The sequence below is a fragment of the Dermacentor variabilis genome, chromosome 1 (assembly GCF_050947875.1).
Source record: "Dermacentor variabilis isolate Ectoservices chromosome 1, ASM5094787v1, whole genome shotgun sequence".
Lineage (NCBI taxonomy): Eukaryota > Metazoa > Arthropoda > Arachnida > Ixodida > Ixodidae > Dermacentor > Dermacentor variabilis.
The window spans coordinates 46310449-46338426 of NC_134568.1; the positions used below are offsets into that span (position 1 = coordinate 46310449).

The following is a 27978-nucleotide window of genomic DNA, read 5'->3' on the forward strand; positions in this document are numbered from 1 at the left end:
CAAACCTATGACCGTGTACATCGCCGTTTCTTCTGGCCAGGCCTTGCCCGTTCCGTACAATGTTACGTCGCTGCTTGTGAACTTTGCCAACGATGCAAGAAGCCTTCCCAGCTCCGCACAGTCCAAAAAGGATTGGTGCAGCACGCTCTCAAAGTGGCCAGGCTCTGCGGTGCTCTGGAATAGGGGCGCCGACCACTGAAGACGAAGGAGACTTCAGTAAAACATGAAGACCTTTGTTAGCCACTGAAAGCTGTAAATAGAGCAATAAAGTTTTTCCTTCCTTCCCAGCTGGTTACTTACAGCTGCCCAACATCCCTGCCGAGCCCTTCCATCGTGTCAGCTTGGACCTTCTCGGCCCATTTGCAGAATCTACATCAGGAAACAAGTGGGTTGCAGTCACGGCGGACTATGCGACTTGCTACGTCGTAACCTGCGCTCTTCTGACCAGCTGCGCAACTGATGTTGCGGACTTCCTCCTACATGATATCATTTTGATGCGTGGTGCTCTGCGTCAATTGCTAAAAGACCGTGGCTGTACTTTTTTGGCCAAAGACATTGATGACATCATGCGTGCCTGCTCAATACAGCATAAATTTACCACCTCCTACCACCCTCAAACGAACGGCCTCACTGAGCATTTGAACTGCACCCTTACAGACATGCTATCCAAATACATTTCAGACGACCACCATGACTGGGACCTTGGCTCTACCTTACATTACCTTTGCGTGCAACCCTTCCCGTCTCGAAACTGCTGGCTTTTCCCCATTTTACCTCTTGTATGGCCGAGAACCGACGCTACCACTGGACACTGTGCTTCCGTCCACCACATCTTCAACTAGCGATTACGCCCGTGATGTAATCGCCCATGCTGACCATGGCCGCCAACTTGCGCGCACTCGTCTACAAGTGTCTCAAGACAAACAGAAGCAACGCTACAACCTCCATCACCGTGATGTCCATTTTGCGCCCGGCACCCTCGTGTTGCTTTGGTCACCATCACGTAAAGTTGGCCTTTGTGAAAAACTGCTTTCCTGTTACACAGGCCCGTATCGCGTGCTCCGCCACGTGACCAATGTTACCTATGAAATCGTTCTAGCCACGCCCACTACATCCTCCGCTGTGGCAACCAGTGACATTGTCCACGTCGCCTGACTCAAGCCCTACGGGCCTTGGAAATTTAACAGCACCGTGGCGGCGCTTTTGCCGTCGGGAGGGGGGGGGGGGCTAGTATTACGATATTATCGTGAGATGCTCAAGAGACAAGCCGCCGACAGAACGACAAAGTGGGTCTGTGCCCTTGGCCTGAGCGAATGTCGGCCTGGCTCTCTGGCTCCAGTGTAAATAGCCTATAAATAGCCTCTTTCGTCACTGTCTTTCCACACGTAACAATATTGTAATCATGCGAACAAATCACTACATCGCTGCCGACCGCATCATCAATGTCACCACTCACTCCTCTGTGATTAGTTAAAAACGAAGTTGCAGATAGCCACTGCACTGCAGCAAAAACATGATAAATTAAGATTTCGTTTTATTTTTGTTTGCTGTATATTTAGTTAACGCAAACAGATACAGTCGTAAAAATAAAACACAACTACTACAAAACTTGGTAGGGGAACTGGCTGCTCTTTCACCTCTGGCTTTTGCCCATTGCTCTATGTTATAGAGAAGTGCACACACAAGTAGTGTACCTATTTGAAAGGTTCTCTTCTCTTTTGTGTACGCTCAGAAGCAGCCTCGCAGGCTCATTACCTTGTTTTGCTTGTACACCTACAATACATTTATGATTGTTGTTTAGGCGGGGCAAGTTTCTCACCTCAGTGCATCATTGTTGCCGTACCCTTTTCGTTGCTCACGTTGCTGAGTGGAACTTCGTGTGCAGGCTACGAAAGAATAAAAGAGACATTGCGCAGTTCCAGGATGCTCGACTGGATGCGGCAACTGTACCTCTCAGTCCATTATCGTCAGGGAAGCTTATTACTTACTGCAGCCTTCCCTGCAGCACTGTAAACAAAACAGTATGGTGTGACTCCACATGGTTTGTTAACATATTAACAACTCTACCATCACACCAGAGCCCGTGAACATTGAATGGGCAACCATAGAATGCAAACTTTTGCTACATAGGCACTCCAAGCTCTTACCATTGGCAGCAAGGAATTACGTCTGTGGGTGAGAGAAATGGACTCAGGAGACTGCACAAAATTCGAGTTGAAGGTAGTTTTTTGTATTTTGAAATTTATTTGCCGAAGACTTCAGACTGCATACCCCTGTCGCTGCCATTCTTGTTGCATTTATCTCTCCAGCCATTAGTCTACGCAGACTGCCCTAGAACGATGGAGACCTGAAAAGTGTTCGAGGGTCCCTTTAAGCAGTATTTTGATACCCTTTCTTTGTTTCATAATATTGATCCATGTTGCTCTGATGCAGCTGAAAGGTTTGTTTGTGTGTAATGAAATGTTCAGACGAACCCACTTATAACGATACCGGTTTTAACAATGTATTGGATATAGCAGTGAACAGCCGATGCACCGTCAACTTTTGTATCTGCTCTGTGGTAAAATAAACCGCTTACTACAATGCTCCCATGCCGTGTTATCAGTTATGACAAATAAATGTAGCTACTAGATGTGTGCACTGAAAAAAAAATCCTTAAAAAAAAAGAAACAAAAGAAACACAAGCCCATTTGCCACACCCACAAAGGAGACGGGTAACGAAGTCATCATGCCGTGCTGGGTGTGCGGCACAAAGGCTGGTGAAATAAAGCGGCTAGCATTTTTTTTTTCTTTTCCTGGATTTCACCTTTCTTTTCTTTTTGTTGTAGACACCCAGTAGCCAGATTGAAAGGGGCCGTGAACCACCCCTAGAGCTTGGTGAAAAAACATGGTTTGCAGATAGCATATGCTGCTGTAAACATATCGGCCAAATTTTGCAGTCGTGCATGGCACGTGGAACTTGCAAGCAGAGTGCCAATTCACCTTTCTCTCAAGTGCTCTCTTTTCAATAGAAGCCTGCTCCTCACTCTTTTCCGGATGCTTTATTTTGTAATATAGCAGATTCCCATGCGTGGCTGCTCTTGGCCAATCACTGACATCAATCAAAAAGGGTATTTGGATCAGTGTGCTTCTTCCTACTGTTGCTGTGTATATTTATTGATGCAGTTTAATAAACAGGCAGAAGTAAGCGAAAATCTGCTTTCAAATTTCAATAATAATTGCATACTTCTGGAAGAAACTGGCTATCAACTGCTCGTGCTCGGCCATGGTCGGCCACATAAGAATTCAACTTTGGCCACCCTGCTTATTGGTGTGATAACCATCGGGTCTTGCTAATTTCGACTAGTTTTGAACACTCAACTAGTCTCGAACCAGGCAAAATTTCAGGTCGGACCATACGCACACTTGCCAGCATGCGCTCACTCCTGGCCATTCTGATCAGATTCCTTCGCAGACTTCACTTCGTATTGAGCTATTGATAGTGCTTCAAAATGCACAAGTTGGATGTGGCTACTGTCCGTCTGTCAGGTAGGTGCAGGACAAGGCTGGTCCGCACCACATAGCACAACCATACAGAAGCTGCTCCATAGCTTAGATCCTTAGGTACTGCGGCTGCCGCAGGGTGCCATGACGAGTCCACTGGCTGAGCGCACTGCGTCTCGCTGAGGACAATCACGTTTGGCGCATTGTAGGCACCAAAATCGGAAATTGTGGCATCTCCGTGAACATCCAAAATCAAATTTGAACCACGCACCATGGTGACGTTCAGTAGGCGGAACGTTGTGGGCTGTTGCGGCTTAGGTGGCATTAGGGCATGGAATCCACCAAGCCCATCGCCTACTAGGTCAGGTTCATAATCAAACAGCAAATCATAATCATGACTCCATTGCGATAGCACGCGCATGCTCGCAACAACCTGCAGTAACTCTGCCTTCGAAGAGACTGGTTTGGAATCTGTGGCCGAAAAGCAACCAGCGACACTCAGTTCGTCGTTGCTGTCTCCGTTCTTTTCATCCTTTTCTCAGGTTTCCAGGTAATGGTGGGGTGAGCGCCTTTCGTAGGACCCTTCAACACTCGGTGTTCACGCTTCGTTGACGTCTGGATAGGAGGGGTGGTGGTTTGACACGTGGCAAACATCCAGTTGACGCCTTTGTGGTGTTGAGACATAACAGGGCACACCCTTTTCCACCGTAGCCTCGTAGTGCAAGTCTTTGAAGAAGGAGCGGAAGTACCACAAATGGAATGTTTGATTGCCAGTAACTCCGCTTCTGCTGAACGCATTGAAGTGTTTTTTGCGGCAAAGTATTTCTTAAGTAGTCTAATTTAGCTTCAAATGCATTTCTCAACTTCAGTAAAAGGTGATTCAGGGCACCTTTAATTGTTATAGCCAATAATGCAGCAGGGAACATTGTAGTAAGCAGTTTATATTACCAAAAAACATAAAGTTCACAGTGCAGCAGCAGCTCATTGTTACACCCAAGTATTGTCAAAACTAGTAATGCTATAAGCAGCTTCAACTCTACTTCTTTCTGTGTAATTAATGTTTGAATGTATGTCCGCTTTGCTTTTTTCGTGCAACCTGGTTATGACAGTTATCACTTATAACAACTAGATTTTCTTGGCACTTCAATATTATTATAAAGCAGGTTCGCCTGTACCTACTTTTACTGATGCTTAAGAACAAAAATCTTTGTTACACTTAATGCATAGTTGGAGCTGTCTTGCTGTATGACATTTTATCGTGTTCACTTAATTGCTGGATCAAATACTTTTGTTTGACCCAAAGATATTTTCAGCTATTTTCGTGTCTTCTGCTGTCTTCTTTGTGGAAGTCGAGTTTCTGAGGAAATTCCTTTCTCTTTCCTAGGGGGGCCACTTTGACTTGGCAGACCGCATGTTTCACAGCGTGAAAGATGCCTGGCTTTCTGCCTCAAAGCACAACATGGCTGATGTCAAGGAACTCATTCCCGAGTTCTTCTATTTGCCCGAGTTTCTTTTGAACAGCAATCGGTTTGACCTGGGTACGTTAAAGTCTTTGACTTTCTTGCACAGACAGCATTCTGCGTTATACATCCTTGCACTATTGCCTTATGTGACATTTAGCTTATGCCATGGTTGTTTTGGTTGTTTTGGGTCATTAAATAGGCTGCAAGCAGAACGGCGTTCAACTCGACAACATAGTGCTTCCACCTTGGGCAAAGGGAGACCCTCGGGAATTCATACGAGTGCACCGAATGGTATGAACAATGCAGATTTTGAATTCATATTGAATGCACCTGTTCTTGCGGTGAAAACAACTTGTTTAAATGGCCAAAAGTATAAAACAAGAACTATATGTGTGAAAGTTGACAAATTATCTTTCTATTTCATTCCAGCTCATTCTGAGACATTTACCAATCTAGAATGTTTCTACATGTTTAAGAATTTAACTGTGTACACATCAGCATTTTTAAATTAATTAGACTTTGGCACATCATGGACATGTTCGTTAATTTTATGTATGTATGTATGTATGTATGTATGTATGTATGTATGTATGTATGTATGTATGTATGTATGTATGTATGTGTATATGTATAGTATTACACTAAATTTCAAGGTGCTCCCAGTTCTGCAAATGCTGGTTTAATTGTATTCCTAATTAGTATACTGGACTTTGAGTTCTGCACAGTGTCACATGCAATAGGGATCTGTACAATGTAGCCATTGTCAAACCTCTGTATTTTGCTATTTTGCAATTTAAGAATTATCCAGTGTTCACTTTCATATTTAAAAGCCAGTTTCTTCTTTTCTTCATATATTCATATTCAATTTATTAGACAATTTTGCTATTTTAACAGACTTGTTTTGTTTGTGTGCTTGGTACTATAGGCGACGAGGGCTCGTTGTAAGGTGCCAGCAGTGCCCTGGCAAACAGCACTGCCACTGGCAGCAGTAAAAGCAGTGGCATGCGCTACAGACGACTTGGCGAAGGCACGAAGCGCGCACAAGCTGCTTCCAGTGATTTTGCACTGCGGTTTCCCAGGCCTGACAAACTGGAAAACACATTTTCATGCATCTGCTCTTGGGAAATGTTGCCTCTTGCATGAGGCAGGTCACATCCATGACATCATCATAGTATAAAGGAGAAAACTAGTGCAAATTGCACTAAATATGCACCCCACAACGAAAGCTCACTGTGGCAAGCAAAGATGTGGAGCTAGACGTAACAGCTTCTCTATTGCTACTCCTATAGCAGTTTGTTAGTTTGCTGTACGCGTTAAACTTGCGTATGTCATGCATGTACTTTGGTGAAGGAGCAGGAAAATCATGGACAAAGGGAGACATGTGTCTTTCATGTTTTTTGCGCTGCTTTGCTGTTCGTACGTTTGTGTATACATTGCTGTTCTCTGCCCGTTTCCTTCCACCCCCCCCCATGCTTAGCCGTTCTTAATTTCTTAGCAAGTAGTCTAATTTCCAGTCTTGGTCTATTTCGCACACCTTGACTCGGCAGCAAGTGCTCATGTAAGGCCAGCTCAAAATCGACAGTAATTACACCACTGTGTTGGCGTTCGCTGTCGATGCAGAGCACACAGAGTCATGTACCAGCTGCAGCCAGAGGTGTGAAGCACTAGAAATGAAGATATACTTTGAAGGAAAAAAGATGGAGCCGCCAGTAGAACAGCAACATGATGTTTACAAATCCATGTGTTCACCTTTGGTGCGCAAGCTCTGGAGCCGTCACACCTGCATTGGTGAAGATGCACAATTTACTTGGAACACAAAGCTCTTGTGAATGAATGGCTCCTCTATTGAGGTTAGAACAACTATAGACAAAAGCAGAGTAACCTCGGAAATGTACGCATAATTGCATGCCGACCCGCACATATCCAGTCTTTCCTCCATTCGATCTGGGGAGGTCACAGTGGAAACCAATGTTACAAAATACCCTCCCCATCTTTAGCCTCGTTTGAATAACTGTTTGTGCACCCAAAAACACCACATGTTTGTTTGAACTTGGTTCCTCTAGGCATTTTGGCAACACATAACAAGAAACGAGGGAACATAATCAACCAGTGTAGTTGGCGGCTGCGTACGCCGCGGCCGTCACATGCCATTACATTTGCAGCACCACCGCCTGAGGCGCCACTGGCCCAAACTCATCCATGCCCAGTCCTTATACCACAATTTGCTATTGCACACAGGCAACACGAAGCAGAATTTTATCTGTTTTTGCTGTTAACAAAGGAAAATGGGGAGCAAAGCTTTTTGTTTGCTAAACATATTGGTTTTACTCAAGCATGATCTGAAAATTTCAATGGTTTTAAATGCACAGGTTCATAGATTTTGCAATTGAATTTACATGCAGTTTTCATTATGTATTCAGCTATATAGGTTTGGTTAGTAGACTCTTCCGTATCACATAACGTTGGGCTGTTAATAGATTAATCGAATGATTTGCTGCTTGTGCCAGGTGGTGGTGCCACTTTGATGCACCTATGCAATGCTACACACACGCCTGTACAGCCAAGTTGCTATTTTCAGAATTCTCACTGTGTATCAATGTTATCACACTACTGCTTACACACTTCCATTTTTGTCATAGTCATATATATGGATGCATTTTTATGGCTTTCGCAGGCCCTGGAGAGCGATTTTGTGAGTGCCCACTTGCACGAGTGGATTGACCTCATCTTTGGCTACAAGCAGCAGGGCCAGCCAGCCGTGGAGGCTGTCAATGTCTTCCACCACCTGTTCTATGAGGGCAATGTTGACATTTACAGCATTGATGACCCACTGAAGAAGAATGCCACCATTGGCTTCATCAACAACTTTGGCCAGATTCCTAAGCAGGTAAAAAGATTATTTACTATGTTTCTTAATGTTTTCGGTAACAGGAAATGGGTTTTTGTTTCGTGAAAGGGTGAATATGAACAATGGTTGTTGGTATGTGAACTTACCCCATATCAAATTATGCATATTGATACTTAGTCATCACTAGTGATGAAAAGAGGATACTTTAATAAGCTTGAAGTTCTTAACAAAACAAAAGCATTGATTGATGCAAAATGAAATATAAATGGCTTCTGCACATTATATGCAAATTGCCAATGCACACAAAAGTGTGCACAAAGATTCATGGAAGAGGTAGGCCAATACTTACAGAATGCCACTTTCCTGTGAGTACTGGGAAATACAACTTTGTCTTTTAAGTTATGCAGAAAACGTGTACACACTAACCGTTACAAACAATGCTGCAAATTATTTGTGGCTCTCGTTGCAGTATCCTACCAGTTTGCAAGAACATCACTGAATAAATAACATTTTAGAAGTTTGTTCAGCTGCATAATTTTCAGGATAGGCATGCATATCAGGTTGTTACCATAGTGCATTGTGCTCGATTGCATGTGTAACATATTTGTCAGAGCTGGTCATGATGATACTCGGGGCATTCTTCTCACTAACTTGAGCTCATTATGTGCACACAGACACTTGTTTTTGGCGAAGTAATTTTGAGGTGAAATGCGAGCAGCCTTGTCCAATGCGCAATTACTTTCTTGGTTTAAATTTAGCTACTTCCAAGTATGAATGAGAATCCTGGAAAGTTCGTCTTTGCACCTTTCAGAAAATTGTTCCTGAAGAAATGGGCAACTAACAGAGGAAGATACCATTTTCCCATGTTGCCAACACAAGTTTTTCTTTGCCATCCCACCAACTCTGAATGGTTTATGAAGGAAAGCATAGCTCAGTATACAGACATGCTCAGTTAGTTTTCAGTAGGGCATGTGGAGCTCTTAAGAGGAAGCTTTAGCTCGGGCCCAACTCTGACGCGGCCTATTCAAATACATGTAAAACGTAAAAACGTTTTTCTGAGATAACCCCCGGACCGATTTTAACAAAATTTGTTGCATTTGAGAGAGAAAGCTAAATTCTAGCGACTATTGCAAGCGGAATTTCGATTACGGCTTGAATTTTGTTAAAAAGATTTTCAAATATTCGACCATTTGAAAAAAATAGAAGCACTAAGTTTACAAATTCATAGCTCTGCATCAAGAACAGATATCGTGGTTCTGTTAATGGCATCCATTAGATCATTCAAAGTGGACAAATTTGATATGTCATTTTACATCTTAAGTGAATTTGCTATGTTGGTTACAAAGGTTCTGCAAAAGCTGCATTTCCATATTACTGAATTTTTTTATATTCATGTCTAACATATCAATTTTGTCCGCTTTAGATGTACTATTAGATGCAGTTCACAGAATTGTATTATCGTTTTTCGTTGTAGAGTTACAGAGTTGTAAACTTGATAGTTTCGTATTTTGAAAATTTTTTATTTTCACCAACTTTTTATAAAAAATTGAGCAGCCAAATCAAAAATTCTAAACCAACAGTCACTATATTTTGTATTTTTCTTTTAATGCAACAAACCTCGTCAAATTTGATGCAGTGGTCGCCGAGAAAAACGAATTCTCCTTTTACATGTATTTAGATAAGAGCACTCGAGCTAAAGCTTCCTCCTAATTGTTATTACAGCTCACCTTTGGTAGAAGCTGTGAGAAATTAGTCTCAGAAATTAGTCATCTTGTTTATGGCAAATAAAACGTCTGAACATATCTTTTTGTTTGTTTTTTTGCAAACAGCCCCCCCCCCCCTTTTTTTCTTTAATGCTTGTGTCTTTCATCATGAATGCTAGACTGAAGTAGAAATTAAGCAGAAAGTACACGGAAGTGTTACATTAGTGCAGCTTCTCTTGGGCTTAATTGTTTGAAGATTTATCATTTTTAATGTGTTTGGCATTTTGCTAATGCTCAGTGTTCTTTTCTTTTATTCCCCATTGTATGAAATAGCTTTTCAAGAAGCCCCATCCATGCAAAAAGCTTACCAACAGAACCAGCGTGGTGGACCCAGGACCCATAATGCCTGGCTTGAGCTACTGCCATGACAAATTGTTTTTCCATAACCTGGACAACCTCAAGCCGTCTCTACATCCACTCAAAGGTCAGCATGCTGTTGCCATGCCACAGTTGATGGGACTGTCTGGTTTTGTAGACTAATAAGTGTGCTGAGCAAGAATAACCGAAGGGCTTTATTTCTTGTTAGATGCAACCACTAGAAGCCAACACACAATGAAGGCAAGCAAAAATTGTAGAAAAAATTTACGCTCCTTTGTTTATCTTTATATTCTTTAATAAAATAAAAGAGAAATTAAAGGGAAAGAAAAAAAAAACTTGCTCTTGGTGGGAGCCAAATTCACAGCCTTTGCATGATGCATGCAATTCTCTACCGCACAAGCCAAGGCAGTGTCTGTCCCTCCCTCCACTTTCTTGGGTATTTCTGTGCCCCGAATTTTCTTGGCTTAATTGTCTGTTCGCTTCATCTGGTTGCTGATAGTGTGTTATGTGTTGCTTTATGATTGCTTCAGTCTCTATTGTGTAAGGTGTTTTCCTGATTGAATGGTTGAACTCCCTCGCACTGAGGTACAGAATGCTGATAATGAATAACTGCTGGATGAGTGCGTCCTGTGTAGTCATAAAAGTACAGTCATACCTCTGCGTAACTAACACAGATATGACTAAGTAAATCTAAAGGTTTTCTTGCCAATATCGGCGTGTTATGAATATATGCTTATAACTATAGTCGGGTACAACTTTAGAAAAAAGGGTGTTTACTCCTCCAAGGTGGATGCACACGTGCCTCCACCGATATGCGTGCGCTATAGACTGACGTCATGAGCCGGATGGCCGGTGACCCCGCCGATGGAGAAGATGGCCGCCCGCGCTTTGAACTGGGCCGAGTCGCGTCAGTCGTGTGCGTCTGCTCCTCGTCAGAGGGAATTCCCAAACTGTTTGTCGTGGCTTATTTTGCCGAAAATATTATTGCAAGCCTACAATGCACCATTTGTGCCGCATGCGTTTATTCTGAGCCATGATCCAGCGACAAAAGATTGCAGCGAGCATCGCTGACGCTGCGCTACGTTTCGTCTGAAAACAGGATCCCGCAGCGACACACCGCTACAAACAAACATCCTGCGTGTTGTTCCATGGTGTTTTGTTTTGTTGCAAAGTTACGATGAGGAAAATTTGCCAAAGTCTGGTGCCTAATGTCAATGGCAGGTGTGATCAGGTGCTGCGTCGCTGTAAAAAAAAAGAAAGAAAAAAAGAAAACCGTGATATGGAACGAAAAAAAAGCTTTTACATTCTAAAAATACGTTTGTGAAAACACAAAGCCAAAAAATACTTATGCTATTTAAAACCAAGAGTATTTATTTAAAACGATGAATGAAGAATTTTTGTACCTTTCCTGCCTCGATCGTCCTCTCGCCCCAAGTTTGTAATGGTTTCGATAAACACGTAGTTTTTTTAAGTACTTGTTAAATAGCAACTCATGTAAACCAGCGCAAAATTCATGCAGAGCTGCTCTTTCTACTTTTGCCCCTTGCAATGAAGCTAAACATACGATGCGCAGCATTGTAGAAGGCACAGGATTATTTTTCTCTCGCAGTCCGGCATGTGCTGTAGCATTCCAATCATGAGAGCTCTACCAAATCAGTAATGAACATACAAAAGTATTTATTTATACCAAGAATTACGCGTTTTAGAAGCACGGTCTCTTGAATGGGACTATTTTAGTCGCGGAGCCAATCGGCTGTCGCGCTTCGGTCATCTGGGCAGGGCCTCCCCTTTTTTTTTTTTAAGTTGTATCCGACTATAATATTGTATCTAATAAAAGTATTTTCATGTTAGATGAGTCTTTGTTATAACGAGAGGAGGAAGAAGAGGAAAAACATTTATTGAGAAAATAAAAGAAAGGACAAGCAGGTGTCTTTCTGCTTGTGCGGGGAGGCACCCTTATTCCAGGGCTCCTGTGGCTCTTGCTGTCTCCCGGGCCTGCCGCACCAGTTGCTGCTGGTTACGAGGCTCAGCACGATCTTTCACTACTTGGGTGTTGGGTTGGGTATTTGCGGGGCTGCCTTCACGTTGGGGCACGCCCATGTGGTGTGGTATAGGGAGGCGTAGTCGTTACAAAGGGGACATTTGTATGAGTAAAGTGTGGGGTGTATTGCGTGTAGTCTGCTTAAATGGTGGTATGTGTTAGTGTGTAATTGTTGCGATGCTACGGCGTCTTCGCGTGAGAGGGTCTTGTGTGGAGGTGGGGATTGTCGTCTGTTCAATCTGTGGTGTTGTAGTATGGCATTGTATTGTAAAGGTACGGGCTCCATAGATGCAGCCATATCCCTCTCTTGTGGCGCCTGAGCTCATGCCTCCCAGGCGCACGCTTAATCCACAGTTAATCCAAATGCTTAATCCAAATCCAAGTGCACACGCTTAATCCAAATGCTTAATCAGCGTGCGCACGCTGATTTCCACGGAGGGACTCGTGTCCTGGAGTCCATACTATTTCAACGTCCAGGTATTGGGAGGCTTGTTTGAGGAGTCGGTGGGCGATTGAAGGTATTCTGCCTCTTGCGTAGCTACGGCAAGCTGCCTGGGAGTCAGTAATAATTGTGACGTGCTCGTTGGTCAGACTAGAGGTGATGGCCAAGGCGATAGATGTCTCCTCCACTACAAGGGCGCTGGCAGTGCGGACCGTCATCGAGACCACCTCTTGTAAATCATGGTCAACAACGCTGTCCGTCATGGCTGCTTTTTGGGGGTACTGCGCGGCATCTGTGTATGGTGTGGTGGGCAGACTGCCATATTTTGTCTGTAGAGTCCTTGTGCGAGCTTGGCGACAACCGGCATGATGTTCCGGGTGCATGCTTCTGGGGATAAGGGCTACCTTGATGTGCTCCCGGATGTTGGGGGCCAGATAGATTGCTTGTTTGTGGCCTTTGCCGTGTGTGGGGTAGCCTAGGCACGCTAGGACTGTTCTTCCTGTTGGTGTGAGGGCTAGGTGTTCTTGTGGGCTTGTTATAACGAGGTTCAACTGTAGTGTGTGTAAGGGCAATGTCACACATTCAAGGATATGGTCGTGTGCTCCCACGTCACTGCATTTTAAATTCTTATATGTGGCATGTTGGTTCAAGGCCACCATATGGCAGGGCAAGGTAGGTCACCCTTTGGGTGTAGACATGTTAATTCTTGTTTACTTTTGCCGAGTATGAATAATTATTGCCCTGAATTTTACTTTGTCCATGTGTGACCTGAGGCTTGCAATTAAAAACCTTGATGCATTATAGCTTTATTATTGTGGCAGTTATCCCTGCACATACTGTGCTTACTGTTTACCCAATTTTAATGTGAACCTAACTTTCAGAAGCTTAAAGTAAGAAAATAAAAGTGCAACTGAATGTAACATGCCTTCGATCTATAAAAGAAAAATGCAGCATGCCCCTCACATTTGTGATCAGAAGAAACAAGATGTGCAGAACTTAACTTCACAGAAGGGAATTTTGTTTTAATGAGCTTTCATAATGAAAGTGGCGTGTTGTTGCCATTTGCGCTTCATTGGTCACGATACCAAGCACATAGGGGCGGTATTCTCAGGCAATCACATTTAAATGTACTACTATCACATACGTAAGATTTTGTGGACTCTGCATTGGAATTGTTGAAGTATGGGGATTGACAGCGTTCCAGGCCCTGTGTGCAAAAGTGATCTTGGCACAATGCCAGAAGTGCTGGTGGTCATATATGCCGATATATCCGGTGCCAAGTCACGCAAAATCTCGCGAAAGTAATAATATTGTATCTCTGAAATTGATTGACCAAGAATACTGCTCCAGATCGCAGTTGAGCACAAAATGAACCCACAGCAACCTTCATGAAAACATGCTCTGTCGCCATCTTGTGATGGCGATGATGCTGCATCTGGCAGCTCTGATGGTAGGCTGTTGGCAATGTTTCAAATGTGATTTGTTTCGTAACCAATTGTAACATGCAAACAATTTTTGGTCCCATAAAGAAGATGCGTGTGAGGTCAGGATAAATACGGTAGTTTTCACCTCTCCCTCCCTCTCTGTCTTTGTCATATTTGCAGGATGTTTTACTAATTTTAAGGTTCAAAGGTTGGCAAGTAGGGCTTGACCCTTGCCATTGAAGATCAGTTTGTTTGTTTGGAATGAGTGATTGCGATTCATAATCTATGTAATAGTTTGTTTCACAGACCCTTATGATTAAAACTGCATTGAGCAAGAGATAATGAAGCCTGCACACATAATTGTTTTTCCTTTCTTCTAGAGCTAAAAGGCCCTGTTGGTCAGATAATACAACATGAGAAGACGGTGCTGGCCGTGGAACAGAACAAGGGACTCATTGGGCCCCTCTACAACCGCTATGTTGCCTGGGGATTTGCTGACTACAGCATTCGTATGGGCCCCTATGAAAACGAGCGCTGCAACTTTGTCTGGGAAGACGTGCCATCTGGAGAGATTCTTTGTTGTGCCTGCCCAGACAGTAAGATTATCATCACAGCAGGCACAAGTTCGGTAAGCAGCAGACATTGTCCTGAACTTGAAGAAAAATGCATCCAAAAATTCATGTAGCTTGCCTCCTTTCTACTTGCCTCGGTGCCCTTAACTGAATGCTGTCATTATTTTACTCAAAGTTGCATTCAAGAGGGGCCGCAGTGCTACATCATCTGTGCCTAACATGAAAGTGTTCCACAAACAGATGAGTTCTGTAGAAATCAGCTATGTGGATAAAGGTTTACATAAAATAAAGTTGGAACGTACCTCAATGTAGCACGAAGTTACTGAGGAACCTGTGTAGGTTTCCTTTGTAGCTTAATGGGCTACTTACAGGTGTGTACCAACTTTCCCGTACATAAAAGTGTTCCACGAGATTTAAATGTTCAGCTGAAAAACTATTTGGCATGTATCCTTTATGTCAGGCCAGAGAGAGAGAGTAAAACTTTATTGAGAAAAGGGGGAAAAGAAGAGAGAAGATGCGGGTGGAGCCCCTAGTCCAGGACCCCACTGGCTTGAGCGGTTCGCTGGGCTTGGTCCAGGAGAGCCAGCTGGTTGTCCTGTTCCTCATCCGCAAGCCATGCCTCCCACTGCCTTAGAAAGTCTTGTTTTGTGAATTTGTGCTTGTTTGCTTGTAAAAGTTTTCTGGCGCATATGAGTGTAATATGTGACAATGTAAGCTTTTTGCCATCCCAGGGACATTTGTCTGCATACCCGTCACCATGTACTTGTCTTAGCTTATGTAGATAAGAATAAGTGTTTGTTTGGAGTCAGCACCAGTCCGTCGCCTGCCATCTGGTCAATTTTCAATGGGGCCTGCCAAACTCCCGTATTTTCTCTCTTTGCTGTTCAATGTATCTCTTGCAGTTGTTTGAAGGTCCCTACGGGGCTGGTTCAGGTATTTAGTACTTTAGTTATTCTTTCCACCCTCATATTTCCCTCCACACCTTCATGTGCCGGGCACCACATGAGGCTGTGGAAATTAGTGAGCTGATTGCCTATGGTTCTAATCACCGCTCGGTGTACCACCCTCATCAAGAAAAGGCGACACTCCTCCTGTGAGTCATTGAGGACAGCCTCGGAAGTTCCTCTGCTTTTGGCTTCCTTCAAAGCTAAAGCTACCGCGGTCACCTCAGCCGTTGCCATGCATGCAGTTTTCACTGACACCCCTACTACCCCATCCTCACACGTGGTGACTGCAATGTGTATGCCACATCCAGAATAACTTGCGTCCGTGTAGTAAATGTTCGGCTTGCCTTCCAAACTCCTTCGTAATGCTCGCACCCACGCCTTTCGTCTCCCCCCGTGGTACCTTGGGTTCATATTCTTTGGGAGCGGTGCCATACGTATATGCGCCTGAATTTCCCTATCTAGAAGTAACGTCTGCACTATAAACCAGACACGGTGCACACCCCAGTCTGTTTAAGACAGTTCTCCCTCGGTTGGTTTTGCCTAACCTTTCTCTGCGAGACACAAAAACGGCCGCTGCGTGCTCTTTGAAGGTGCTTTACACCTTTAGCTTCTCCATACATTTCGTGCTGGGGCTTTGAGGGAGCTCAAGTGCAGCCTTATATGCTCGTCCTATTATGACATCCAACTGTTTAATCTCTTTTGCAGTGGTGTTCAAGTACGGGATGCTGTACGTGACTCGAATGACAACAAAAGCATGCACTAGCCTAATTGTCTCGTCCTCCGAAAAGCCTTCTTGACTGAGCATGACTCTGCAGATCATTTTTGCCACGTCCATCACCGTGCCCTTGAGTAGCTATATTGCATGCTTCGCGTTGGCTTTCGGTTGAATGCACATACCCAAAATTTGGGGGGTTTGCACTTCACGGACTCCCTGTCCGTTCAAAGGGAGTTATATATTCGGCTGGTTTGCCTGTCTGGCATATCTTGCATGCACATGCTCAAACTCCCAATTTTTTTGGGGCGCATACCATGCCCGCCACCCGTGCAAAAAGCTCTGCCTGGTCGATTGCCCATTCCGAAAGGTCCTGCTTTTCACCGTAGGATCCTCAAGTCACCCACAGGCTAATATCATCCGCGTATAATGCACTTCCTAATCTCGCTTCTCCTTCCAACTCTGTTGCTAACCTCCTCGTGGCCACGTTAAAGAGGAGCGGAGAAAGTATGGAGCTTTGGGGGGCACCCACATTCGGCAGCGTGAAAGGTTCCAACCTATTGGATCCTATTCCTGTGGTTGCCCTGCAATTACCCAGGAAGCTGTTTGCATATTGACATATTCGCCCCCCGAAGCCCATTGACTCTAAGCCCTCCAGAATGGCCTCGAGATATCATATCAAAGGCTTTCCGCAAGTACAACGCCAGCACCACATGGTCATCTGCCCCATTATGTGGGTGTAGTACCACCTGCTGTAAAGCTAGGAAAACATCCTGCGCAGGTATGTTAGAATGGAAACCAAACATGTTCGCGGGAAAAAGGCGTTTGTCTCTATGTGGTCCGCAAGTTGATTTTATGTTCCACCTTTTCGAAGAGCTTTCCTGCACAGGAGGTCAGGGATATAGGCCTGAGATTTTTTATATCTCGCGGCTTCCCCAGCTTCGGAATCAATATGATGTGGCTGATTTTCATTCGATGGGAGCTCTCCTTCTATCCATACCTGTGTGTTAAGATATTTGGTGAGCTCCTCCAATCTCCCGTGGCTGAGGTTCCGGTTCATGGCATTTGTGATCTGATCCGGTCCCAGTACCGTGTTCCTTCTAAAGGACTGGGCCTCCGCGTACACCTCAGCCACGTGTATTGGGGCATCCAGATCTGGCTGGGGTGGATCGTACTGCTCCTTGCACCGTGTTATGTCACCATCAGTCAGTCCCACACATAAATGTTTGAGCTTTTGGATCCAGTCCTCTGGGCGCCGCTTGCGTACTCGTTTTCTATGAGCTTTAGTGTTTTCTGTCCAGCCGTCTTAGTTCCCTCCAGGTCCGTCAGGCCGTGGAGGACATGCCACATTTTCTTCATCCCCAGCGTTCCCCTGAGCAAGTCACAAAATTGATGTCAATTCCCCTCGTGCTAGAGTCCATACAATGCATTACAAGTAATTGTTGCTTGAAAACAAATTCAATGTTTCAAATTGCTCAGTAGGTAACTTGGTCTTGTATGTTGTCAGCCTTGTGGTTAGATCATAATTCACAGAGCGTTAGGATCTCAAAGCTCTCACATTCAATCTTCCAGTCTTATTTTCTTATTGTTCTAATTGTCAACAAGAATGACAGTGCTTGTTGTTGCCAACAGGGATGCCGCTTGAAACCTCTAAAATGTCATGGTAGGGTAAGCAGAGAGCTGGAGCTCCTGTAGTTTTGTTCCTTGTCCCACTAGGTCAGGCATTCTACTTGACTTTCTCAGGTGGTGACTGTGTGGCAGTTCGACAAGAAGAAATTGACATTGAAGCAGAACCTTCACGGCCACACAGAGGCAGTCACTTGCCTATCAGCATCACGACCATACAACTTGATTGTCAGTGGCTCTCGGGACTACACATGTATATTGTGGGACCTGAGTCGCCTCGTCTTCGTGCGCCAGCTGCGAGGCCACACAGCTCCAATTGCTGCTGTCGCCATCAATGACCTTACGGTAAGGCATGCAAAGGTTTTAAAACAATTAAGGCTGCTTTGTAGTAAGTATCAAAAGGTACCAGAAAGAGCTTTCTTGTTAATAAATGAAAAATCTATAGATTATTTATTCACTGGGGCACAGGAGAATATAATGTCCGCTAGAGTAACAATAAAAAAATAAACAGTTTTACCCTATCATTTTATGCATTGATGGAGGAAGGGAAAAAACCTAAAGCATGTGATTTACGATTTGCTCATCCACCCTATTGAAAGTGAACCACAATACCAGGATTTGGAGACCTTCATATAAACATTGCGTACACTTCATTTTAGAAAAATTAATTCTGTGGTTCTTACTAGTCTTAGACAATAAATACATTCCTTAGAGTCCAGATTTACCATTGTTTTCTTATGTAAGTGCAGTGTGCGATTGACAGTCACCACAGTGATAGTCTCATTATTACACAGATTGCTGTTATGGGTGTCAAGCCAGTCATGGGGACACTTTCACTACATAAGAGAAAATACAGTCGAATCTCGTTAATTAAAAGATGCTTAATTCGAACTTCTGGTTTATTCGAACTGACGCCATGGTCCCGTCAAAGTTATGTGTATTCCAATGGGCGAAAACGCGCAGTAATTCGAACGCACAAGCATTTGCGACCTTTAATTCGAACATACCATGCTCCGACAATGCTCTCAGCAGCACGCTAAATCACGCGGCTGCGCCTCCGACCAGGATTGCTCTGACCCCACCATAGAGGAAAGGCTTAGAAGAAGCCCCTCAAGCGAGCCACGAACGGAGGAGACCAGTAAGAGTGGCCCTTACAGTGACGTGCCCGTGGGAAATTGGTATCATGCGGACCCGCCCAACTGCTTTATTCGTACTAGGGTCTGGTTCAGCCAGGTCGTTGTTTCCCGCTATCGTCTGCTCGCATCAGCTCTCGCTCGCACTTTTTTTTTTAGTTGGCTTGGTTGGTCTCGTTTGCGCTTGTTTTTTTACAATGATGCGTCTAAACCGAGATGTCTCGATGGAAAGGTTGTTGGAGACAGTGCGCCATATCCAATTCTGTACGACAAGACAGAGTCTGAATACAAGGATGCTAAGGCAATACCCAGTACCTCATTCTCCTTGTCTTTTGAACACGCAATGCCACAACAGAATGGAGCACACCAACATGATTATGATAAGCTGCAACGGCTTCGTCATCTTGATAAGACATGACTCGCGCTAAGAACGCACGATGAAGAAGGTAAACACAGTGCCAATCTGTCTGCACATGAAGGACAAAAACACGTAAGCAAGCAGAGGGAAAGAGCAGTTGAGGCCCAGTCCGGCCTCGGCAACACCGTTGCTTTGGTGGCAGTAAGTGCCAGAGGTAATTAGCGCCATCCAGCAAGCTGGTAGGAAAGCAGATCCACTTCCCTCCCACCTTTCCTTGCAACTACACTCCCCTCACCCTCCCTCTCAACTCCCTCATCTTCGACGGTCTCCGCGCACGCACACCTCCGTGCCAGTGTCAGTGTCAATGCCGCAGCCCCGCCGGCCCGGCACCAGCTTAGCCGGCTTCTTGAAGTTTCATTTTCTGCCGTTACCGGGGGAAGCAAGCGTTGGCCGGCGTGGGCAGTTTCGTAGTCCTCGCTCGCTCTGTGCTTACGTGCCACTATATTTCACGACTCGCACCATTTGTGCATCTTGCTATGGTGCACAAATTTTCCAAAAACAAGTCCTTCTTTTAATTCGAACAAATTTTCGGGACCCTTCAAGTTCAAATTATCGAGATTCGACTGTATATGAATCCGAGTCCTGATAATGATGAAAACTAGCACTGGATTGCATTATGATAGAGTGTGGACTTAAGCGCTGCATATAGTGGCACAATATGTAAGAAATTTATTGGTAGTACTATTTGTTTAGAGTGGTCTGTGTGTTTCAAATGTGTAGCAAGGGTGCTTTGTTTTAGTGGAAGTGGCACACCATGCGGCATTGTGTGTTCTACCAGGATTCACTGTGGTGCCAGTTCACATGCTGTGATGTTTATTTTTTTCTTATTTTTTTTCATTTCTTTCTTTTCTTTTTTTTTGAAAAGCATGAAATGGTCCTTTGCTTCATTGTGGACATATTCATAATACATATAAAAAGGTGTCGTGAATGCAGTGAATTCTTCCACAGGCGCTTAGGAAATGGAATAATTTGCTACATGTATAACTAATTGTAACATTTTAGGTGATTTCCTATTATTCGTTGAAAACCACTTGCATGCCTTCCACAGGTTAACTATGAGCCTATCTTGTTACATGCACTTTTACATAGCTTGTTCATTAAATCCTGTGTTAGTGTTTCATCCATTTCTACTGAGGGGTGTGTAAATATTCAAGATTTCAAATATGAGTTGAATAGTCCTCGCCATTCGATTTTTGTTCAATTCGAGAATTCACTATTTGAAATTGTCAACACCATGAAATCCTGATAACCCAAAATCTTTTAGTTTAAATTACCAGATAATTTCAACTGCTCTGTTAATCCCAGCAAGGACCTATGTATTTGAATAGGGAAAAAATGCCTGCAAATGCAATGTTCAAAAATTGCCCAACAGTTATTTCAAACAAAATTTCTCACTCCCATGACAGCCTTTCGGGCAAATATGAGCCAAAGGTGAAGGTTCTATGAATTGCTACCTACCGTAATGTTGTGTGCCATGAAAATGACAAGGAAAGACATGCCGGGAGCCAAGACCGAACCGGAGCAATCAGAGTGGTGCATCTCATCGTATGCTGATAAGACTTCAGGGCTAGCCCAGTATAATCCAGTGCTGAGGTAACTGTGGAGGAAGGAGGGTGCCACTTTCCTAGTTGGTCACAGTTCATGGGGCTTGGTTAAAGTTACATCAACTGTTTTTCGTAGCACTTCAAGTAAAGGAGTGAGCACAGCAGCAGCAGTTCCCAGTGAAATTTGTCTATGCTCTAGCAACAGGAACATAAATACATACAGGGAAGATTATCCTGCCACAGCACTGTGAGTAGTCTGTTCGGAGCGGTTCAACATGGCAGCATGCAGGCCGCTCACTTAGTTCCGAATTTGCATTCCAGCATGACAGCAAGATGTAAATACATAGTATGATCCGCCTTTGCTTAGTCTCATCTCAAGCTCAGGGCAAATTTGAGTTAATGAGATCCTACTTTATTAATATTTTTCTGTTCAGTTATAAGAGATAACATTTATTAGAGTCTTGGGGGAGAGAGATCGATACAAGTGAGGACTCTTTCAAGTATTTATGCTGCAGGAGAGCCACAGTTGTTGCATTGAGGCACCAGTTCCTGAGCAAACGCACGGGGAAGATAACTTCTGCTCTATAATATGCAGTCATTCAACAAGAATGCCTCACATTTAGGCAGCCTAATATGAATTTATTATCTTTATTTAATAAACAAAGCAATTTACCATTAATCCAGTGCCACCATATTTGCATTCATTTAAACAATGTTGGGTTGCTTTCTTGTTTAATTACTGTCATTGTTATGGTGCACCAGATAACAGAAAGCAGTTGTTTCTCGTTTACAAGCTCCTCTGTTGACTAAACATCCAGTTGTGAACAGCATTACGTGCACATATCAAGTAGTGTAAATAAGTCTTTTCTTTTTACCAGATTCCCAATATTTTATATATACATGTACAACCAAAGATGGTAGCTGCAGTAGGATGGTAGCTGTGGTGTACTGCCAAAGATGGTAGCAAAAAAGACTTGAATTGTCATCAGTTCAGGAATGTAAATTAGGTCTTTTTTACCCTCCTTGAATCTTTCCATCAGTATCCTTAAGATCAATGTTTCTTTATTCAAATAATCCGTTCAAACCATGTACAGAACAATAGGCATTCACTTGAAAAAGAAATCATTCCTGTTCCACAGGAAAAGCACAACATCCTCGGTATGCATACTGTGATTCACAGCTTTGGTCCGCAGTCCTAGTAAAGTACTAATTGTTTACCATCTACCACGGTTAACATTGAACAGAGAAAGAGGTTTGAATTAATTAGTGACTACTTCTCATGGTCAGGTAGTAGGCTTGCACTGCAGCCACTAACATTTTCATTATTGTAATGTTTGTCTATCTATATGATTTTCAGTTCTTCATTGTCAAGTGCCAGATTTTTGCGAGTATTGTATGAGTACGGGTGAAAAACTTGGAGAGCTTTACATCTGCACTGTGATATCCGAATTTAGTAATTTATGCTTCAATTTATCGTGTTGAAAGACTTAGGTTTTACTTTGTTTGCACTGTAGTGAAGTAATCATGCACAGCTGTAGCAGACTTTCCTTTATTGTGTGTTTATGCAGATATGTATGTATGCATGCATTTTGAATTGACAAGAAACTGGAATTTTCAGGGAGACTTGGCAACATGTGCTGGTACACACATTAGCCTGTGGACCATCAACGGGCAAGAGGTGGCCAGTGTGAACACTGCCACTGGTCGCAGCGACCGCTTGCAACAGATACTTTGTGTCTGCTTCTCACAGCTAAATGAATGGGACAACCAGAATGTCATCATGACAGGTTCCAGTGATGGTGTTGTCAGGGTATGTCGTGATTTAGTGGTATTTCTTACCTTTTCAAAGTTTTTCATTATTTGCAATGCATTCACAAGCATGCTATAGACGCTGTGCTTGCAGTGCTTGCAGCCAACTTGATTCATGGCTGTACTCACAGCCAAGGGTCTCCTGCAGCTTAAAAAAAAGAAAGGCACAGTGGGCAAATATACAGTAAATAGCTTTAGGAGACACGCCGTTGTGAATCTTCCTTTTCCTTTTATTTTGTGCCCAGACTGTGTTTAAATAGCAGCATAATAAAGACTATGCTATGTGTTTTGCAACCCTAAAGCATGTCAATGACCTTATGGTGACTACGGTAGTCGGACAACACTTATTGGTAGCCCATGCATTTACTGTACACAGGCATCATAAAACCTGTGTTGATAAAAAGGGCACGTGTAGTGCACATAAGCGCAATGACCATGAGGTAATTTGTTTTTTTATGCATGATGTGTACATAAGCATTATTTGCCAACAGTGAGGGTTTCCTACAAGGCACTACACATACTGGTTAACGGTAAAAGCTTTGTTACATTTGTGGGACTGGTGTTGTGTATGTATCTGCATTTGCTTCAAAAAGCCTGGTAGCATCAGATAAACAACTATTTACTGCAATGAATTTCTTCCGCACAAAAACGCTCTCTTGGCAATGTATGATAGTGTTCATATCAGCAGTGTTGCAAGCGACAGCAAAACCTTATGAATACTACAGACTTTTAAAAAATAAAGGGAACACCCCCTTGAAAGCTAGTTGTGGTGAAACATATGCCTTGAAGGAGATTCATAAGCTAATGTTCCACCCTCTGCATGACATTAAAGGGGCATAGAAGCAATGTCAAATCAAGCTGAATTGATAGATTAGTGCTCTAAAATGTCTTAAGTGTTGCTTTTACTGAAAACAGCATATCTCTGAGGAAGAATATGATGCATGCAAATGTAAGGCAAGATTTGTGCCACTGCTGTCAAAATAATATGCAACCAGCTCCCAATTACATATTATGACCGCATTAAAATTTGTTAAATTTATTTGTAAAATTACATTGCTCATTTGAACATTAAATAAACTTAAATTGGGCCAATTTTAATGAATTTGTCAACAAAACTGTATGATGCTAACTCACGATGCTAACTCACTCGTACAAACATGCAGTAGCATGTTTGTACGAGTGTGGCACCCTCTCTGCATAGTCCCCTAACCCACGGAGAGTGGCAGCGCCTAATAAGGCATGATCTCCGAGACTGGCACAGCACAGGAATCCTGCATTGTGCTGGTAATGTCAGTCATTACCAGTGCAGTGCAGGATTTCTATGCAGTGCCAGTCTTGGAGATCATGCCCTACAAGGCGCTGCCAATTACCAGCACAGTGCAATGCTGAGAAAATCTACCTCTCTAGAAAACTTAAAGGGACCCTGTAACAGTTTCGTTAAGGCCACCATTTTTTTTCTCTAAATGTTTTGTTAGCATGTTAAAAAACTAAGAGCAAGAAGAACTGTGAGAATCAGTGCACACAAACCAAAGTTATCAGTCACAGAAACTTCAACACACAAGCAAAATTAGAGTTACTCTCAACTCAAATTTTTGCAGTTCTGGAGGCCACGTTTCACCCTCCCATGACATAGAACTGTGGTGCGCCATGGTTGCCAAGCCTTCTCAGCTTGTTGATGGCATCGCCATTGCCCCCTTGATCAGGCAGTGTGTGGGCCAATCACAGAGGCCATAGTCTCACTTCTATAGTAGTTACAGCAGCTTCAGTGAGGCAGATATTGGCATGCCATGTGCTTGGCAAGTTGATGCATCATTGCCATGGGTACAACACCTTCATGTAGCTTTGTGATAATTACACGATAATTAAAACAGCAATAAGATGTAATGAAATAGTTATTTTTTCACTGTATTAGTAATATCATATGTAAGTAAATTGCACATTACATATTAATTAACTATCATAGTGCCACACATTGACGTCAAGTCCATTACGAAATGCAGCAAATAGCCGTATCGTGACGATGCTATCAGTCCCTCCCAACAAGTTTTCTTGCGAGCATCAACAGTTTTGCGTGCAATTATATTCCTCTTTCATGCATCCGGAAGAAATAGAGACAACAGATAGACAGACCTGGCATATAAAAGTTAGGAAAAGGTCTGTTAAGCCAGGCCATGAGGAGTTTTATCACGCCATCCATTATTGCTGCTGCTCTCTTCTCCAGACTCGGGGACTTTTGATTTTACAGTGCTGTTACTAACAAGTTTAAATTTACTGATCAGCTGAGTTTTTAAATGATGTTGCTCTGTGCTTAGAGACCACTCAACTATTTAAAAAACACAAGTAGTTTTAATACTGCATGACGCAATATGCTTTGCTCACAACAGAATTTCATGGCAGCTTGCTGCATGTATACACATTGTGGAGAGAATTGGTTGCCTTGGTTCAAGTTACGATCGCAGTTGAGCCCAATCCATGATACATTCGCACCCGACTATATCGAACCAATTTACATAGAATTATTCTGTATATTGAACAATTTCTGAACACGGGATAGTTACAATGAGTAAATATAGCAAAAATTATGCTTACATCGAACAAAAATAGCAGCGACTCCCGATATATCGAATGACAAGCGCCACAAAAGTGCCCCCAGAAGTTGGCTTTCCCTCTCCTTACCGTGACCGCGCTGCATCGGGTGAGTCACCGACACCCCCCTGCAAAAAATTATCCTGGCTCGCCCGCAGCCCTTGCTCAGACAGCCAATCAGAGGCTCTTGTGCCCTCGTCGTGCAAGATGGCGCAAGTGCGAGTTGTCTCGCTGCTTTTCTGGTTCATTGTGTTTGCGCCTTGTGGACCTTCTCCCGCTGTGTTGCCGTGATGAAGTGGCAGAATTTGCTTTTCGCCGTGAAGCTTGAAATCATAAATCGGGTCGAACGCGGTCAGAAGTTAGATGACCCCGCAGCGTGCAAGATTCCGAGGAGCACTCTCAACGCGATCTTGAAGAATAAGGGGGAGATTAGGGCTAAAGCGGACATAAAGCGGACAAACTCGCGACCCGGTGCCCGTGGCACCCGGCGCGTACGCACGGCAGTGTACAGGGTGGTCCTTTATGAAAGGGAATACGCGAGTGCGTGGCCCTACTCTGCGGAGGTAAAGCCCCTTAAACTTCGTAAAGTAGCGACACTCTCCTCCTCCTCCTTCACTCCTCGTTTCTCCTCTCTTTCATGCTCCCTCCTCGACGGTGGTGCCGCCTACAATGCTCGAGCGTAGCAGACAACCTTTTTCAGAGTGAATGCACGCATAGCAAGGCGCGGTGCACTTTTAGTGTTCGCGTTTGCTTTCTAGCTCTAAGTAACTTCGTGTACAGCATAGCATTTCTATTCGGACGGTTATAGAAATTCAGTGACGTCAGCTTTTTTTTTTTTCCTGTTTTGATAACTATTTTTTAAAATAGTATCTGAACGAGCGCGAAGGCTGTGCCATGACGACTCCAAATATATTGCGTGTGCTACAATTAGGTACACAACCTTTGTCAAGTTCATGTCGCAAGGTGTTGTGGGGAATGGTTGTAAATAAACATTATCTCCAGCAAGCCCTCAGTAGCCTAAATAATCTGCGCCGTCCTTACCATGTGAATTCGCGGCGCGTATCAGCTATGGCATACAAATGCCGACAGAGGGTACGAACGATGGCTGCTCTGAAGGTTCGAAAGAGTATTACAAGCTACAGTGCCGCCAACGTGCGTGCTTGCCAATCTTCTAAGCACGCGCAAAGGCTCAGAGGTGGGCATGGGTGCTATTATGTTCTCACGCCTCAAAGTCGGCAGAAATAAGCACAGCAGATCATAGAATCGGGATTCTGCATATGTAGAAAATGAAATCAGTTTTTTAGTATTCGTTCACGAAGCGGAAATGTGGTAACAGCGCTTCATTCGGGCTCGAACAAGTGCATTATTTTTTCAGGTTAGTGACTCATCATGAATAACATTTCATCGTGCGTTAGCTCGTCCGTTAGCCCATCCGTTCACGAACTGGAATACTTGTCGCGATCTGAGTTGCACTAAGGTGTATGCATTGAGGACGGTCGTGCCCGCTCTGAAATAACATTTGCGCGATATGACTTTAGTGAAGTGATGACCGCACAAAGAATTGCTGCGCTATGATACGGCCGAAATTGCGGTAAGTGAAATGATGTTGTCGTTCACATTGAGGCACCATTTGTTGTCTCATTACGTGTGTCTCAGAAACATAGTGGTAGAACGAGCTAATAGTTGAACAAACGAGTAAGCAAATGACAACTAAACCAGCCAGTGAATGAGAGGGCGACCGCACGTTTTCTTTGCGAGTGCTCCACTGCCGCATCTTAACCTACCCACACTTTAAAGCTGACACGAATGAACACGTACATCTCAAAGACTTATGATGCTGTTGTTCGGCAACAAACGCAGTTTCGGGAGAGCACGTACACTTTTCCTTTGTTTCTTTGTTTCTTTGTTTTCCTTTTTCTTTTCCTTTTTCCTTTGTAACGCAAATTAACTGGGCGACCGTCACTGATGAACACGAACAAAAGAAGCAAACAAAGCTGTTCGCTCTAAACAAGGCTAGTAGTAACACAAAATGCAGAGAGTTTCTTTCCTAAGATGAGTTTTCACGCTCGAGCTTCAAATTTTGTCAAAAGGAATGCGCTGAATCCTAAAGGTTTCGTAATCACGTTTTCGTACGCAGCCTTGCATGCCTGCGAATTTAAGACTGTTGGCGTACAGTGCAATTAAGCGCTCCAAATACGACCACGTACTGCTTATACAAGCAAAGTACACGTCGCTTAGGTCTATACTATGAGAGACTCGCAACTACCTCGTACACTTGTCTGGAGAATGTTGGTCTGAAGTTCTCCCTCCCAATTCGATGAATACACGTCTTTGCTAACCCGTAGCACTTACCAGACAGTGTCGAGAAGAGCTTCTTGTCTTTTCTGAAATTATTTTGGCACACAAAGGCACAGCAGGTTATGGTGATCGAAAATGCCGTGAAGCGACGTCGCACTTGCCACAAAACTGCGAATGGGAATTGTGAATTTGCGAATGCCACAATGCATTCACAAACTAAACAACACAGAATAGCAACGGTGCCAACATGCACTCTTTGCCACTCCGTAGACGCTTCTCAAGCGAAAATGGTGCTGAAGCGCAACTGTAAAAAAACGAAGCCGGCACAAGGGCCCACTTGATGTCATTAGGCCAATAGCGACACGGCATTGGCCTCGGCCAGAGCGCGCGAGGAGGAGGCAGCATTCATCAAAGTGTGATGCTACTTTACGAAGTTTAAGGGGCTTTATGCGGAGGCTGCTTAGAGCGCCAGCAAGTGGCAGTAAGGAGGAGCACGTCTGCTTGTGGTGTCATCTATAGGCGATAGGCAAGCGCCTGCTAGAATTAGCTGG

The 27978-nt window shown here is 43.7% G+C and overlaps 1 protein-coding gene across 1 annotated transcript in view; it reads left to right on the plus strand.

The window, feature by feature from the left end:
- Positions 1-27978, plus strand: part of bchs (WD repeat and FYVE domain containing 3 bchs) — a 245728-nt gene that overhangs the window by 196685 nt on the left and 21065 nt on the right. The window contains exons 57-63 of the mRNA XM_075687061.1: positions 4868-5021; positions 5146-5237; positions 7621-7833; positions 9831-9981; positions 14163-14410; positions 17757-17984; positions 22353-22544. Coding sequence (XP_075543176.1) covers positions 4868-5021; positions 5146-5237; positions 7621-7833; positions 9831-9981; positions 14163-14410; positions 17757-17984; positions 22353-22544 — 1278 coding nt within the window. The remainder of the gene's footprint in view (positions 1-4867; positions 5022-5145; positions 5238-7620; positions 7834-9830; positions 9982-14162; positions 14411-17756; positions 17985-22352; positions 22545-27978) is intronic.